The sequence below is a fragment of the Equus przewalskii genome, chromosome 7 (genome assembly GCF_037783145.1).
Source record: "Equus przewalskii isolate Varuska chromosome 7, EquPr2, whole genome shotgun sequence".
Classification (NCBI taxonomy): domain Eukaryota; kingdom Metazoa; phylum Chordata; class Mammalia; order Perissodactyla; family Equidae; genus Equus; species Equus przewalskii.
Window position 1 is genome coordinate 277,308 of NC_091837.1, and position 17,286 is coordinate 294,593.

Below are 17,286 nucleotides of genomic sequence, written 5' to 3' on the forward strand. Positions count from 1 at the left end.
CCCATTTACATTTCCCTTTCCATAAGTGTTGCCTTCCTCCCCGTAGAAGTCCCAAACCACTTTACCCCCAACATTCTCCTTTGTCTTTAGCTGAAGATGACATTTAAGTTGGCACCTCGGCCATTTTGGCAAGTTATACAGTTTCTTGAGTTTCTCCCATGTTCTCACATTTTGGTGAGTTTCTCACAAAATGTTGAATTTCTCAAATTATTAAACTTGTTTGATTTCCTCCTGTTATTCTGTCTTGTGTCAATTTAATTTGCAGCCCAGCCAGAAGGACCCAGAGGGTAGAGGAATGTTGTTCCTCCCCTATAGTTAACAGAGTCCCCTGGGGCTGGGGTGATTAAATCCCTGTGCAGCCCGCACTAACAGGGCAGTGTCACACACTCACCTCGAGCTCTTCACTGTCTTTGGGCTTCTCCTCAGATGTCTGTTTAACAAAGTCAGGGATGAGGATTTCCAGCGTAGCTCGGGCTATGAAAAGAAAAACCCTGAGGGTAAGGGCTTGGGCCCAGCCTACTTCCTGACTCCTGAGTGAGCTGCACGCTGGCTCTTGTGCAGGGCCAGGGTCCCCACAGCTCAGAGGGGAGCAAGGGCCCTGGGAAGCAACAGCATTTTAGAGGCAAGGACAACAAAGCATGGAAGAAAGGACGTCCTGAGGAAAGGAGGCAGTGGGGCAAGCATCAGGCTGCGGGCAGCCTCACAAGCTTTCGCCCTGAGGCACTTGTAGCAGGTGAAGGAGGAAAGGAGATCCGCCAGTAGGAGGAATCACAGTGGTGGCGTGCGGGCAAATGGTTCAGCAGGACCTGGACCAAGTAGGGACGACTGAGGCGTGATCAGGCTGCTGTGAGTGGCAGGGAGAAGCAGCCAGACCACATGGATACTGTGAAGAAAGTGTGTGCAGGGAAGAATACAGGGATGCCTGAAGCTGGACAAAGGCGCCCGAGTGAACGAAGCTGCCATTCGCCACTTGGAGAGGGAGGCAGGGCCCCGGGGGAAGGCAGGGAATGTGTGCAACAGCCTGAACCTGCAGGGCTGTCAATGCCTGCCGAACGCTGGAGCACAGGTGTGCAGAGAGCAGCTGGGGTCTAGGTGGAGGACGTGGATCTCTGCACGTGGGAGGAGCACAGCAGGCCCTCCCACTAGGATGTCTCCACCCACACACTGGGGCCCCACTCCACAGGTGATCTGCTCCACACCCTGGTAACAGGCAGTTTGTTGAGCTGAAAAAGTTTTTTGGCAGAAGCTCTCTAAACGGACAGCAGGCCTTCCTGGAGACCAGGCCAGAGTATGTGAGCCCAGCACAGCCTCACAGAGGAATGGCAGACAGCAATGTATTGTTCCAATCATCTCAGTATATACCATCAAAAGAGAGCAACACCAAGGGAACTCTGAGTCCAGTGAGCAAAAACACTCACTGACCCCGAGACTCAGTGAGCCTGTGATAAAAGTGACACACTTCACACTTTGTAAAGGGCAGAACCGCTCTGAAGACAACACGGCAATAGCAGAAACCACAAGAATCAATGTGTGAGTGCCAGGGTCTGGGGTGCACCCAACAACCACCTGGCATTGTGGTCCACTCCCCAGAAGAGGCAAAATAACTGGGGCAAAATGGCTTTTGGAAAAGAATGTCAACAATTACTAGTGCTGGGCATGAAAGCAAACATCAAGTACATGGTCAAAAAGAGCGATGGGTTTCAACCATAAAACAAGCTTTTCCAGACACCTGCAATGCCCCGTTCAGTGAGTGGCAGTCCCAAGTACGGAGTCTGAAGGACTCAGGAAATCATCCCCAAATGTAAAAACCACTCGCGGAGAATGCTGACAGCATGCCGATCTGTCTGTTCGCCGTCTCCTAGCATGCCACGTTTTGCTCGGTTTAAATACAAACCCACTCCAGAGCGTGTGCCCGGCACAGCCAGTTGGCGCTGAGCACACCCCACCGTCTGTGAGCAGCCGGGTGAGAGCAGGAGACTCCAGCCCAGCTGCCACTGAGTGGGGAAACGACCGTCCACTTTTATTTCTCACATTTTACTTTCTCTACTTGAATCTTTTCCAGTGAGCACATAATTTAAAAAATCCAAGTAAGTGGTTACACAAATAAAATGGATTTGTCCCCCCAACACCCCTCCCACCTGGGCTGCTGCTCAGCCCTCCCTAGCCAAGGGGAGGGGCACACACGGCGAGCAGCATGGTTCTCTGACACCCAAGCAGGCACATTACCAGCTTTATTCTTCGCAAGTTTTTTGCTGCTTGCAGTTCCAGATCCATAGGTCACACCATCAATGGTCACCGAGGCACCAAAAGGCTCACTTGGGTTCTCTTAAAATTAAAATTACTGTTTTAAACACACTTGCCAAGACATTACAAGTGTACACACACGCATACACACAATCTGCTCACACCAACAGACAAGGTGGGGTCAAGGCTGCTGCCAGAAGGCAGAGGCCGGGGAGCTCTGAGGCATGGAGATGGAGCCGAGGGAGAGGCAGCAGGCAGAGACCAGGAAAATCAAAGGAAACGGGGGACCATGGGATAGGGAGCTGGAGGGGAAACAGGAGGCCAGAGGGCACCAGGGACAGGGACCAATGTCTGAGAAAGACGGACAGAGGACTGTGAGGGGTAGGGATGCACAGATGTTGTGAGCCAAAGAAACAACAAGGAAAATGAGGAGAGACGCCTAGGTTCTGGCTTCCAAGGGGAGGAGAAACTGGATTCCACAAAGGTGTGATGAGGACAACCACAGAGACAGCAAGTGGGAAGGGCAGGCCTAGGGCCACTGGGAGACACAGCAGGAAGGCCTTCCTCAGAGCAAGGCAGCCGGGGCTAGACAAGAGGAAGGCAGTGTGGAAAGCAGAGGATTCAGCCTCCGACAGGACCCGTTCCGTGAAAATGACCCACCGCCTACCTGCAACACGCTTCTCCTTGCCCTTCCCTTTCATCCCTTTCCCAAAAGAGTGGGGCCAATGGTCAGTTCCCGCCTCCCCAGCCGTGACCAAAGTGACGCATGTGACTGTTCATGACAGAGATGGGGAAGGTCAAACTTACCACATTCAAAGAAATTATACACGGGGCGGACCTTGAGGACACGCTGCATATACTCGTGCAGGATGCAGACCTCCGATTTCCCATTGGGGTTAATGACAAACTCTGTGACAAGAAAGACCATCTCAGCAACAGCGTTAAGACCCACCACAAGCTAGCACTCAGGACCTGACACCATGCAAGTTACCGAGTCACTGAATCAGGGGCTCACCACCATGAATGCGGTGGACCTCTGCATTCAAAGGACAAACACAAGCTTGGAATTCAATGCAACTCACACACAAAGCATACATTCTAAGAACATGAAATGAAAAATAATAGTACAACCAGTCTGCCAATGTTAAAATTTACCAGCTCACTCACCTTTCTTTGTGGGTGCATCTTGCACAGATAGAGTGATGAGCTTCTGATTGGCTGGCAGGATGGGCCTCTCGGACTCAGCCTGTTTGCGTTTCATCTCTCTGTTGAACTGTCGCCGCTCAGCCCAAGTCCTGAATTTCTTCACAGTAACTTGCTCGAAGTCAAAGCGCTTCTCCAGGTAGTTCCGAAACTCCTCAAGATCTGAATGAGGTTTACCAGAGGATGAGATTACTCATCTTCAATGTAAGAGTCATGCTTCCTCTGCCCAGTGAGTGCGACAGTGACAGGCCCCCTTCCTCAGGAACAGTGCCCCACACCTCCCTCCTAGCTCTTCTAGGACCCCTCACACGCAGGAGTTATGAGACAGGCAGGGCAGCAAGATACAGACAATCGGAAATCCTGAACGTGCAAAGTCCTCTCTTTGAAAAACATTCAGCAGGTGGGCTCAAACAGCCTGCCCTGCAGTGAAGAGACTACTACTACTCAAATGGGCAGAACTAAGCTCAAAGACACAGGAGAGAGAATGAGAAACACCCACACACATCCTCAAAGCAACTGTGACTTGAGAAGAGGGAAATGTCCACATAACAGTGGCAGAGGTCCCCAGCGCTGCCTCCACGGATTGAAAAAGCTCACTCTGAGCACCTAGAGCTCAAGACTCCCGAGGATCAGGGAGACGGGCCTTTCCAACTAGACAGGAGTGGACAGGGGTCCCTAGCACAGTCCCTTCCTCACAAACAGGAGGAACAAATGGCCTTCAGCAGGAGGAAGGAGACCGCAGGGAAGGCGTGGAATGCAGCATGCCCGCAGACAGGTCCTGGCCAGCAAGGGGGAAGACAGTTCACTGCGGAAACTTACCAACCGATTCGTCTTTGCACACCTCGACTTTGGCCTTCACCTGCCCCAGGGCCCCAGGGGCAGCCTCGGCCCCCAGCGGGTCCTTCTCATCTGGGGGCCCTGGGTCGGCCCCCACAGTGTCAGGCTCTTCCAGGGGGAACTCCAGGTCTGCAGATCGGCTCAGCGGCTTGACAAGGGACACCTCCCCACTTGGGGCAAGCTCGCTGTTCTGCTCTCTCTCCTCATTGTCCTTCATTTTCTTGTAATGTAGACAAGGGATGCTACTCAGAGGAGGGTCATGTTTCTGTGGATAGTGAAATTGCAACAAGATTACAAGGATGACCCTGAAAGTCTGAATAACCGATGCCTTTCACCTGCCACTACTTGGCTATGATATAGTTGTGTGCAGACAAGCATATTTGGTCTGTGAACTTACAAGACTAAACTCACGACTGGCGCGCCCCCTACCCGTATGCTTCCCGTTCCCAAGAAGTACGGCCTGGACCAGGTGACCACCCGGGACTCTCTGTGTAGGTACACGGGGACTCCGGAGTTATGGAATGTCATGATCCACCCGTCGGGCAATGGTTCCGTAGGTGGGCGGCCACGACCTGCACAGAAGACAAGGACATCCTACAATCTCTTGAAAACACTTAGAATTGTCGGGATGTTTAAAAATTATGACATATGGCAGATATAAACTTAGAAGTTGGCCAAATATTGAAAAGAACCCCTAAGGACTAGGGCAGTAGGGGAGTGGCCCACCCCTTCTACCAGAGAGCCTATCCTAGCCCCACCTGTCGCTCAGTGCCTGCTGCTCGGCACCTCTTGCACTCCAAACTGTGCTCAGTACTGGTGTCCTTGTTTCCCGGGGTCTAACCCAGAGAATCCAAGTCCCTCTGTGACAGCAGGAAGCTGTCCACCCTGCTCAATGCTGGAATCCTGGGCCTAGAACAACATATGGTGCATGAAGGAGCCTGGAACGGGGTTCTGCAAGACACAAGTCCTAGCCTCAGCTGCTGCCTCCCCAGCTAGTGAGCACCATGTACACTCCACTCCTCACCTGCCTGCCATGGCCACGGCTCAGACAACCCAGGAGCTGGGTACGCTTTGCTAATAAATTGCATGTCTGTCAACCACTGCTCCGTGACCAGCTGACAAGTCTGCATTGGACCTGAGCTGCACACTCTCACTAGCATACGGAAACACTGCTGCAAATTAATAAATTCTAAATCAGTTTTAACACACTATCTCAACTCCTTCCTCACTTTACAGGCAGTCATAAAAAAAAGCTCAAAACTTGTTATCCACTTAATACCTGCTGCTCACAGGCCTGGTTGCTGGGAAAAGCACAAGGCAAAGATTTAACTAAGACTTAATTTTCTTGCAGATAGTGGAGCAAGTTAAAAACTTAAAACAAAGGAAAAAAGCAAGTGAAGTCTAAAAGAAAATATACATGGGGCTGGCCCGGTGGTGAAGCAGTTAAGTTCACACGTTCCACTTCAGCGGCCAGGGGTTCGCAGGTTTGGATCCCGGGTGCGGACCTACGCACTGCTGTCAAGCCATGCTGGGGTAGGCATCCCACGTAAAATAGAGGAAAATGGGCACAGGTGTTACCTCAGGGCCAGTCTTCCTCAGCAGAAAAAAGAGGAGCATTGGTGGCAGATGTTAGCTCAGGGCTAATCTTCCTCAAAAAAAGTTAAATAAAAAATAAATACGTAGTGACAAAAAAGGCACCAATGACTCTCAAGGAAAAGGGAATGGCACCCCAGTGCCAGGTCCCCACCCAGCAGCACTGACCCCAGGCCTAACACACACACATGGCTGACACTGGCCAATGGCTGGTGTCAGGACAGCCCCCAGGAGGGAGTGCTGCACGGACTCCATCAGGAACTCTCACCGGGTGCTAGGGCCAACACGGAGCCACCTTACACCAGCTTTGGGCTAAGGCAGGAGAAGGAGAACGAAACAAAATAAGAGCCAAGCACAACACAGGACACAAGTGCATCTGGGCCACTCATTTGAGACAATGAGCAGTCACAAAGTGGACCCGGCCACCAGTAGAACTCCCATGCAGCCCACAGGGAGTCTGTGAGCATAAGGCTCACACTGCAGCTCCTGGGAGGGAGGCAGCACTGCCGGGCAGCCTGCCAGGCAGCTAAGGTGGAAGAGGAGGCTACAGAAAGGCACAGCAGTGCCACTGCAGGCACCTGAAGTCATAGCCAGGCACACTGCTACGCTGGGGGCTGCTCAGGACGTTCTCAGCTCATCTGCTCAGAGTGAGACTGCTGAAGCTACACAGAGAGCACAAAGTTAAACTTCCAGAGGCACCGAGGGAAAGACTGCCCCCACTTCCCAGAAGCTGAGGCCCCAGGTTCATCTCCGTCTGTAACCAGTGAACCCAACACCTGTCCTGTTCTAACACTAGCTGACATGGGCAGACACGTGACACCCAGCATGGCTGACATACCTGTTCTGCAGCCAGAGGAGACCACACACCACCTGCCCCTCGATTTCCCCCTGTGATGCCTTACCACTTTCTGCACCTTGGCCCTCAGCCGAAGGTGTCACCTGTGTACCCAAGTCCCCACGTCTCTTCAGCCCCTCTTCACTGCCCAAGTGCCCAGCCTGACATCTCACCTGGACACTCAAAGGCATCTCCCGGCCAGGAGAGACAGAAACTGACACCAACTCCTCTCAGACCAGCATCGCATTGGTGAAGTCACTACACAGGCACAACTCTAGGCACCTCTCGACTACTCTCCCCATTGTCCCCAAGCCCAAGTGCAAATCCCACTGCCTGCACCTTTGGCACACCTCTACCTGTACCCAGGAGCTCCCACCCTATCCACCCGAAGTGTATGCACCAGCCATGCTGAGGCCACAGGAGCTGTGCTTTTAGACAAAAATTGTGTACCGACATCTGCCTGCTTCTAGCGGCTTGCCCTGACACTCAGCATGGAATCCAGAACCCAGACCACGACCATCATCCGCCACGGGGGCTGAGCACCCACCTCTGGCCTCAGCCTCCACACCCACTGGCTGCCAGTCTCCCAGCACACACCAACGTCCCCTCCTCAGAGGTCCCTTCCCTGCTCCTCCGCACAACACCAGCCACTGCGTGGCTCCCACAGCACACACCAGGATCGGCACCTGGGCCGCTGCATCGGGTGCATCCTGCAGCCTGTCCTCCCTTCGCCACACGTGACTACCGTGCCCTAAAACACAAGCCCGCTGCCCAGACCGCCCGGCGCCCTGGGGCTCTCCACTTGCACTTCTGCTGCCCTGGGGACATGCAGCGCCTCTGACTTGGTGACTTACTTTTTTTTTTTTTTTTTTTTTTTTTAAAGATTTTATTTTTTTCCTTTTTCTCCCCAAAGCCCCCTGGTACATAGTTGTATATTCTTCATTGTGGGTCCTTCTAGTTGTGGCATGTGGGACGCTGCCTCAGCGTGGCTTGATGAGCAGTGCCATGTCCTCACCCAGGATTCGAACCAACGAAACACTGGGCCGCCTGCAGCAGAGCGCGCGAACTCAACCACTCGGCCACGGGGCCAGCCCCCTTGGTGACTTACTTTTGAGTACTGTTTTAATCTTGGTCATCATTGGCTGCACGCTTGTCTCTCCATCAGACGGATGGTCGCTGTCTCCTCCGTATTTCTCCTCCATTCGTCTCTTTTTGGGAGCACAAAGGCCCTCTTCCAGCAGAGCATCAACATCGTTGTCAAAATCATCCTGCAAAACATGCTGTTCAGACCCCATGGCCCCCGGCGCCTGCGTTCCTGCACCATGGGCAAGCTTAACAGCATTTGTGAGAATGGACACAGAAACAAGGCACTGTCAAGGGGGCCTAGGTGTGCCTTTATGGTACGTGATCATCTCAACGACGAACGGGAAAACACCAACAACAGAAACCAACACGCTTGGTCCCGGTGCACACCCCACCAGGGAGCCTTCTCAGCAGCACCTTCCAACTCAGCTCAGGTCAGGTAACGGGGACAAGGTCAACCTGTCGGCTAAACTTTTCATTAGGAAAGTTTAAAAATCGGGACTCTTTAGAGCTTTCTCTTTTCCACCTTAACATTATTCCTCCTCATCTGGGTTGTATCTTTTTTCTCTGCAATATCAGCTTTCAAAAGATGTTGCCATTCCCAAACACTTCTCTTGGGGATTTGCCAAGAACACCCCAAAGGAGGGGCTGCTGACATACCTCATAGGAGAAATTCAAGGCCTCTTCATCCACTCTGTCTCTCTGCACGATGGCTTTAGCCGTGAACCCGCCTGCTCCTTCTTCATCTAGCTCCAAATTGTCAGTAAAATCTTCTACCTCATCCAGCACTGCATACTCCACTCTCTTTTCCTGCTCCAGCTCATTCTCCTCATCCTTCTTATCAGCACTCTCACCCCCTACACTGATCCCATTACCAACACTCCCGCCAAAGGGACAAGCATGCACGTCTCCACTGACAGGGCTAAGGGCCCGACCGCACTCTGCACGAGCGTCGCGCTCCACTCCTGTGTACAGCACCTTCCTGTCCTTACTCCTGCAGCTCTCGGTAAAGCTCACACTAATCTTTACATCCTTAAGCAACTTAAGGTCAGGGGAGAACTTCCGGACCGCAGGTGCGTGCCGGGCGGTGCGCGGGCTGTGGCCACTACAGTTCGGGTCTATGAGGAGGCGCGCCTTAGAGAAGGATCCTTTGGAGAGAAGAGAAGCTCCGTAGAAGTTGAGCGAGTCCTCAGCAGGGGGTTCGGCCTGTCCATCACCACCAGAGCCAACGTCCATTACCTCTGCATCACTGGACGTTTGCAGGGGAGGTGGTGGAGACTGTTCACGGGGCAGCGCTTGGAGGGGGCAAGCTCGGTTCTCCATCACCACTTCTCCTGCGGGCTCACGCGGGAGAGGAGAGGGACTCTCATATGTCTCCATAGTAAAAGCGTTAAGACTATTTTAAAGACCAGAGTTTTAAAAGACCTTACATAAATCTATACAGCTAACATGCACAAGTCCGTCGAGACCCGGGTGCCGTCCTGCCCGCGCTGCACACGCTGGCGGCTTAGTCAAGCTGGCCACATTGCTCTTTTCATTAATGTAGACAGCTTTTAGAACCACTGCCTCAATTATTGGAAATCACAATGCACTCAGCTTAAATGACTGACGACTAAGCGAGTCTGTCTTCATGCCAAAGTGGCACCTTTCTTCTTCCACCTGCAAAGAGATTTAAAAACATCATCACAAAATGACAGAAACCTTCAATTTCCCTGGTACAAAGAGCCAAGTGCTATTAACGATATAGTAAAGAACTTAAAATAATACTGCCTAAGAGAACCTTTCAGGTTTCAAAACAAACTGACTTTACTTTTTTTCTTGAGAACCTGAGTTACAATTTAAGTCCAGAGTTAAATATCTTATTAACTGTCCACTGTAATTCCTACTTCAGAAACACAAAACGAGTATTATCTTAAGGTTCAAAGGGATTAAACAAAAAAAAGCCACACTAAACGTCACCGCAGCATTTCCCTAACTCAGTTTATCAGGTAAGCAAGCACACGGTGCAGGGCTGCCCTTTCCAGAACACACAAAAGGTGTGCGGTCTCCCTCTGGCCATCAGAGCAAGAGCAATCCACTCACCTGCTAGGGCTGGGTCAGTCAGAGGGGAGCGCCACACCCCTGGCTCAACTCTGTGGCACCAGGGCCTAGAGGTACGGCCCGGCACTCTGCAATCCCGGACCCCAGAGCTCTCCTGGGCCCACAAGGTGGGACGTGGATAGGGACAGTGATGCTGTGTGATAAGATCGCCAGAGGTGGCATGGTTCTGTTCCCAGAAGAGGAGGGGGCAGTGGCTGTGGGGAAGGGAGCCTGGCCAGGGTTGGTGGGGGGAGCTGCAGGAGACAGCTGGAACCAAGGCACAGGGAGCCCTGGGTGCCATTTGGAGCCTGGCTCCATACTGGGGGCAATAAGGAGCCACGGAGGGTGAAGTGACTCTCATGCCATAGTTAGTCACTATTTGAGGAAGAAGACTGATAGCTATGCTAGGCACAGTGCCTGCACCCAAGGCACAGGGGCCAATCCTCAAGACCAAAGGGCAAAAGTGGGAAAGGGGCTCTGGTGACAAGGCTGGAGCCCTCGAGAACGGTGAAAACACAGAACTAAGCGCACTGCTGACCAGGCAGAGGTGGGAGAACAGACAAGAGGGAACTGAAGGGGAATGAGGCTTCTCCCCTGGAGGTACACACGTGTTCCAGCATCCAGGCAGGAGCCCGCAGAGGAGAATGGAAAGAGCCTCCAGGCAGACCTGTCTGACAGGTGCTGAGGCCACAGCTTTGGAACTGTGACTGGCCTAGAAACAGGGGGCCAGAACATATGAGTGAGGCAGGAGTTGCCAAACGACAGGAGAGAGGCCATCCAGAGAGGAAATACAGACCAAGAGGGCTGAGAACACAACTCTGAGAAGCTTTACTCTAGAGGAAGCACAACAAAAGGGATGATGTGTGGCTCAGAAGGCAGGTCAGAAGAGCAATCCGAAAACCCGGAGGTCTGCAGAAGGGCCGGGCATCAGAGCAGGAGAAGCACATGTAGACACACGCACGCACGCGCATACATCTACACTCCCACACCATGCAGACACACACATGAACATGCCGCACATGTGGGTGCACATATGCACATGCATGCCCACGCCCACATGGGGCAGGCTGACTGGTAGCATGAACAGGAGAGAGCAGACCCCACACATTTAAGAAGTTTACAGGGAAGGGACAGAGCGTGGTGGTTGTACTTTAATGGAGACACAAATAAAAACCAGAGACTTGTTTAGATTTAATTAATTCATTCGACAAATATTCACTGACCATCTACTCTGAGGGCGGCACTACCATGACCAAGCAACAAGGTCCCCACCCCCTGGACAAAGTTGGAAAGGCAATGACCACTGTGCTGTCACTCTATTTCCTAGATTCTAAGGTGTCCTTTCATTTCTGAATTCAATGGGAATTTAACACAATACCTCCTCCAAAGGTGTGCCCATCAAAAATGCTTAGGATCAAGGAAATACAGCATGGAGACAATGAGACCCAGACCTGCAGTACACGCTGAGGAGGCTGCAGCAGACGGGCACAAGGAACACTCAATGAAGCAAGGCCAGTCTCCCGGCAACCAAGAAAGATCATCTCAGAGAAGGACAGACAGGTCACACGCCCAGTGCTACAGAACACAGAGAAGACCAGGACCAAACCCCTCAGCGCCCGGCAGGTTTGCAGAGACCCTAATGAGCGCCAATCTATGATCCTGGAGGCCGAAAAGCAAACATGAAGACAAGTGAGGAGATGGGAGGACTGAAGACAAATGTTGGTACAAGATATTAAAAGGTTAAAAAGCAGCCAGTGTAGAGGCACAAAGCACAGACACTAACAATAATAACTGACGAAAGGGACCTGGAAGAAGGGCGCAGGGCGGGGTCAGGGGTCGTGAGAGGGACAGTGCGCTCCTAGGAGGTCAGGAAAGCCTGCCCAGGCCCAGGGGCAGCAGTTCAAGGCTCAGGACTCTGCAGTAGGGCAGTTTCGGGCAAGTTACTTACTGTCCCTCTGTAAGCTTTCTCTATCCACTCAACAGGTGTGTGCCGAACGCCTTCCACGTGGCACACACCATTCTAGATGCTGAGGACACACAACAGAGAAAGCCCTTCTCCACAGAGCTCACACCTCAGCAGGACAGAGGCACAAGTAACGACTAAGAACAGCTCAAAGTGTTCAAGAAAAAACAAAGCAGAGAGTTGGGGAAGAGGAGGCAGCTTCAGAAGGGTGGTCAGCGAATGCAGAAGAGAGCGAGCCAGGTGCATAGTGGGGGTAGGGGCAGGGACATTCCAGGTGACACAGAGAAGAGCAAAGGCCCTGGGGTGGGAGTGTGGGTTAGCCAGGGAGAGCAGTGTGTGGAGGGGCAGTCAGAAGAGGCCAGGTCAGTGAGGAAGAACAAGACCAGGACTTTGGCTCTTATCTGAAGAGACACAAGCCACTGGACAGCAGAGTCCAAGCAGTGAGGTCACATGACCCAACGACAACAGCGGCAGCCAACCCTCAGCCAGGCCCTGCATTTTATGCATTTTTAGTCACTAGTTCTCACACAGCACTGTGAGAGAAAGGTTAAGGACAGAAAAGTTAAGCAACTTACTCAAGGTCACACAGCTAGAACGTGGTGGAGCTGCTTTATGACCCAGGCAAGCTGGCTCCAGTCTGTACTGCCTTGGTTTTACACTATCTTGCAGTTTAAAAGAACCACTGTGTGTCTAGAAAAACTACATATTGGGGGCGAGGGGAGGAGGGGAGAAACAGGACGAGAACAAAGAGGAATTAAGAGGCTCACCGGGCGGCTCCAACCAACGTTAAGCTGGAGGTGGTGAGAAATGGTCCTGAGGGTTGCAGAAAGGCCTGAGAGAGAGGAATCCAGGAGACTTCAAACTCAAGCACAGAGACGTCGTGTGCTGAGGTGGTAAAGGTAACATGGGGAGTGTTTTGGGGTGGGTGAAGATCGGGGTTTGGTTTGGACACCGCTACTTAGCATCAAACTAACACAGGGAGATGTGGAAGAGGCAGGGAGAAACGTGAGGCTGTAGCTGAGAAGGCAGGCCAGGGCTGGAGAGGGAGAGGGAGATGTCAAGCAGCGATGACGGCACTAAAGCCAGGAGGCTAGAGGCGACCACCGAGGAGGGAAGGGCAGCTAGGAGAGAGGCCAAGACGGGACAAACCAGGCAGATGCACATTTCCTGCCTGAGGGCACAGCTGGGCTGCAGAACCGCCCTGGAAGCACCCTACACAGCGCCTGGCACACAGGGCTCCAAGGGGGCTCTCGGCCGCCAGCCTCACCATGCTTCTGCCGAGTGAGCACAGGATGCCAACTGGACCGTGAGCCAGCAGCAGACTCGCAGCAGGCTCCCTGGGATCCCCGGCCCAGGGCAAGACCCACACGCCTGGACAGCACCCTTCGTTGGAGTCCACTCGCTGGGCTGGCATCAGGCACCGGCCGGCTGTGATGGTCCAGTGCTGTGGCTGCTGCCTTTCGGTCAAACCTCTCATGCTGCAGCCTCCCGCCCAACCCAGCGGCAGTATGACCTCATCCATTCCTTTTGTCATCCTCCAAGGGGCCTCACATTCTGCACCCCAAGTGGCCATTCACTCTCTTTGGCGAATGACAGCCTGCGGTGGGGTTTGGGTCACTCCACCCGTGGCCCGGTGACGGGAAACAGGGTCCTCGCCTAGTGGTTGGCCTCACACAGTCAACAGCCTTAGACTAGACTGTCGTGCATCGGGGAACAAGGGACATGCAAGCATGCAAAACGGCAAGCCCAATTCCTACCACAAGCACCGCAAGTCCGCTGGTGACACTTGACAGGTATCACTGTCAACAGGTTGCCACCTCCCATTTATTTCTACTGCGCTCATGGTTACAATAAAGCCACACTCCGATCGTCTGCGCGACACTCAATCCACGAGCATCTGGTGGCAGAAAAGACTTGGGCGACTTCACAGATTCCCCAAACTGTGCTCCCGGAGGCTGCCGGGCGAGCGGCCCTGCTCGTACCTTTCCCGCCTGAAGGCGACGCCAGGCTTCGGGCCCGCGGGGCGCGGGCCTCTCTCACCCGGCTGCTCCCGGGGCCCGCCCGCCCGCCGCGCTCTCGAGGCCCGCGGCCATGATGCCTCACAAAGGCCGGCGCTCCGCGCGCCGCGGCCGCATAGAAGGGAGGGAGGGAGGGAGGCGGGAAGGGCGCCCTCGCGCGGCCCCCACGCCCGCCCGCCGCCCGCGGGGCGCCCCTCGCGCCCCGCACCTACCTCCGGCGCCCGCGGCCTGCCCGAGCCGCCACAGCCCGACTGCCGCGGGGAGCGCTCAGCGCGCGGCCGCCGCCGCCCCCGGGAAGGCCGGCCCGGCTCCTCCGCCCGGCGGCCCCGCCTGCCGCGCGGGCGAGCGGAGGGCGGGCCCTGGGGCGCGCGGCCAATCCCTGAGCGCGGCCGCCCGCATTGGGGGAGCCGCGGGGCGGGCAGCGGCGCCGCCAATCCGACGCGCGGCGCGCGGCCCAATGGCGCGGCGCCGAGGCCGAGGCCGTAACGGTCGGCGCCTGGGCGGGGCTCGCGGCGCGGAGGGCGGCCGCGGGGGCTGCCGGGAACGGGACGGCCGCGGGGAGCCGGGGCGGGCGGGGCCGCCGGGAACGGGGCGAGCGCGAGGGCCGCCGGGAGCCGGGGCCGGCGGGGGCGCCGCCGGGAACGGGGCGGGCGCGGGGCAGAGGGCGCGGGGCGGCCCCGGCCGGGCGTCTCCGGTCTGGACTGCGGGGGAGGCCGCCCACACGGAGGCTTTGCAGGATTCCCAGCCAAAGCGAAGAGACAAGCGCATGCGCTGTCTGGCACGCCTCGTTTGCCAGCCGGCACCGGGAGCCTCCGAGAGGGGAGGGCGTCAGTAAACGGAGAAGGGACAGCTCGTCCTTAGATCAGAATCCCACTCGATAACTCTAAGGGGAATGATGGAAATGGAAAATCGCCCATGTGGCAGCTAGCACGATAACTGCTGGAGACAAAAATTGTGGATGCTAAAAATAGTGAACGAAAGTATGAGAAACAGGTGGAGGTTTTTCTTTGTTTTCTACGGAGTTTCTGCCCCAGATATTTCCTAATTTCAAAGGGAACATAGTAACTTTACAGGGGGAAGAACCTGGGATACACCGCCTTAACCAAGTGACCACGGTCACGTGCAAATGTTACACATTCAAACTTACCAAATTGTACACTTTAAAGATGTGCATTGCATTGTATTCATTGTACCTCAATAAAAATGAAGAAAAAAGTTAGCACCAGTAAAGGGATGTATCATGGGCCTCCTGAGGACGTGTGTCACTTGCAGGCGCAAAACCTGAATGTCATCATGAAGAGCAAACCAAAATAAGGGACACTCTACCAACAAACTGGCCAGTGCTTTTCAAAAGTGTCATCATTCAAGTCAAAGGCAGACTGAGGAGCCATCTTTGATTAAAGGAGACCCAGCTAAGTGTCATGTGGGATCTGGACCCCAGGTTGGATGGTGGCTCAGAAAAGGGATATGAGTGAGACAACTGGTAAAATTCAAATAAAGCCTGTAGATTAGTTAGTAGTATTGTATCAATGCTAATTTTCTGGTTGTAATCATTTTATGGTGGTTAGGTAAGGTGTTAACATTTGGGGAAACAGGGTGAAAGATTGGATTGCTCTGTTCTATTTTTTCAAGTTTTTAGTTAAGTTGAAATAATTTCAAAATGAAAAAGTTAAAAAAGGCGAGGAGAGTGGGTGTTGCCAGTGATGAAGCCGGAGGCCTACCCAGGCCTCTCCCTCCCTTCCTGCCCGCTTCTGTTCACCTGGCTGCCCCGGTGGCTAGCACCAGGCACCTCACAGTGGGCACCAAGCCCCATGAGGGTCTGGCTCCTGGACTCAGTCAAGGGACACCAGCTTCCCTGTGGCTGGGCCAGCTGCTGGCCTTGGCCAAGTGCAATCAGAGCCTGTGGGAACCCTTGGTACGCCATCATCCAGCCTTAGGGACCTTGCTACACCTCGTTGCTTGGTGAGCTGGGGGCCCCACCTGACCCAGTCGGACCTGAGACTTCAGACCTGCACAGTACAACCAGCTTCCCAAATGGCCCGGGACCAACTGGGTGATGGACAAGGACCCTCTCACCACAGGATCTCCCCACAGTCCCTTTCTGGCTCCAGCCTGAGGTGCAAGGATCAATACCTGGGACCTGGAACTCCAGCCCAAGCTTGGGGAGGAATCTTTTCCTTCTAGGCTCCTGTGTTTCCACTTCAGCCCACCTCACTTATGAGCCAAGTCTCTGCTAAACGGCCTGGACAATGCCTTCTGCTGGCAGAGACCAAAAGATAGGGTGTTGGGGGGGTCTCTGTGGGCAGAAGGCCAGGAGCCCAGGCCTACTAGGATGAGCCCCAGGGCCAGGCTGCACTCCTGGACTGGTTGTGTTTGCTCATAGACTTGCCTCCACATTGGTCATCCCCTCACCTCCAGCCTCCACGCCTGCACACTTCAACTCGGCCATCTTGGAGCCAGAGAGCAGAAGTGGCTTCTCTGAGAAAGGGTATCTGAGAAGGAGGTGAATCCCCATCTGCCAGGAGGAGAGGACTCAGGGATCAGACGCATCTGGTGACAAGCACAGAGGACTGGCTAGGCCATGCCAAGGTCAGGTCCAGGCATTCCTGCATGGCACGTCAAAAGCATTTCTAGAAGGGATCAGCGTCGTAGGGTCCCTGCACCCTTCTTACAGCACAGGTGCCTCACTTCAAGGCACTGGCCTAAATCAACAGGGGCTCAGGAAGCCTCAGCACTGTCCTCTTTGGTTCAAATGTCTCCCTGCCTTAAGCATCAGAATAAAGTGGTGGCAAGAGAGGAAAGGTCCTGCGTTCCTGGGGCGCTCGTTCTGACAGAGAGACACACAGGAAACCACTAAAATACATAGCATGTCAGACAGTGGCAACTGCTATGGAGAAAAACAGCAGGGACGGAGGCACCTTTGGATGGGATGCCTCCCCAACACTATAGTAAAGAACTGCAGCACGTGAGGGCGAGTGCAGTTTGGATATCCAGGAGAGGAATTCTTCAGGCAGAGGGGACAGCAAATGCAAAGGCCCTGGGGCAGGAGCTGAGCAGAAAGCATGGCCACGAACAGTGGCAAGGGCCAGGGCAAGTGAAGTGAAGGCAGGAGGGGTGCCAGGCAGCAGGGTGAGACCAGCATGGGAGGACAATAGGCTGACAGAGGCAGGTACTCCGAGGTCCACCTGTCCTCATCCTGCTCCTTCCTGTCCTCATGGCTCTGCCTCCCCACCTGCCCAGGGACTGAGGGACTGTTACAGCATCTCTCCAAGCCTCGGTCTCCTCATCTGTAAGGTGAAGGTCACAAGTGAATTATTTTGCTAGGGCTGCCATAATGTACTGCAGGTGAGTGGCTTGAACCACAGAAATTTACCATCTCACATTCTAGAGGCCAGACGTCTGGCCCGAGGTGTCGGCAGGGCCGTGCTCCC

The 17,286-nt window shown here is 54.2% G+C and overlaps 1 protein-coding gene across 11 annotated transcripts in view; it reads right to left on the reverse strand.

Annotated features, from left to right (window-relative positions):
• The window catches only part of DGCR8 (DGCR8 microprocessor complex subunit), a 37,047-nt gene extending 22,843 nt beyond the window's left edge, over positions 1-14,204 (reverse strand). For 2 of the 11 annotated variants that reach the window (XR_011542150.1, XM_070628032.1), the window contains exons 1-9: positions 14,068-14,204; positions 8,456-9,454; positions 7,821-7,980; positions 4,714-4,856; positions 4,267-4,549; positions 3,412-3,609; positions 3,052-3,153; positions 2,227-2,325; positions 392-474 (exon numbers count right to left, since the gene is read on the reverse strand). Coding sequence is in view for 7 of the 11 variants with exons in the window: in XM_070628032.1 (XP_070484133.1) it covers positions 392-474; positions 2,227-2,325; positions 3,052-3,153; positions 3,412-3,609; positions 4,267-4,549; positions 4,714-4,856; positions 7,821-7,980; positions 8,456-9,175 (1,788 nt within the window). In the remaining 4 variants the exon portion in view is untranslated. Of the gene's footprint in view, positions 1-391; positions 475-2,226; positions 2,326-3,051; positions 3,154-3,411; positions 3,610-4,266; positions 4,550-4,713; positions 4,857-7,820; positions 7,981-8,455; positions 9,455-9,877; positions 11,050-12,604; positions 12,670-13,104; positions 13,300-13,594; positions 13,735-13,819; positions 14,039-14,067 lie in introns of those variants that run through there. The other 9 variants (XR_011542153.1, XM_070628038.1, XR_011542151.1 and 6 more) reach the window with 8 other exon arrangements.
• Positions 14,205-17,286: the final 3,082 nt, after the last annotated feature.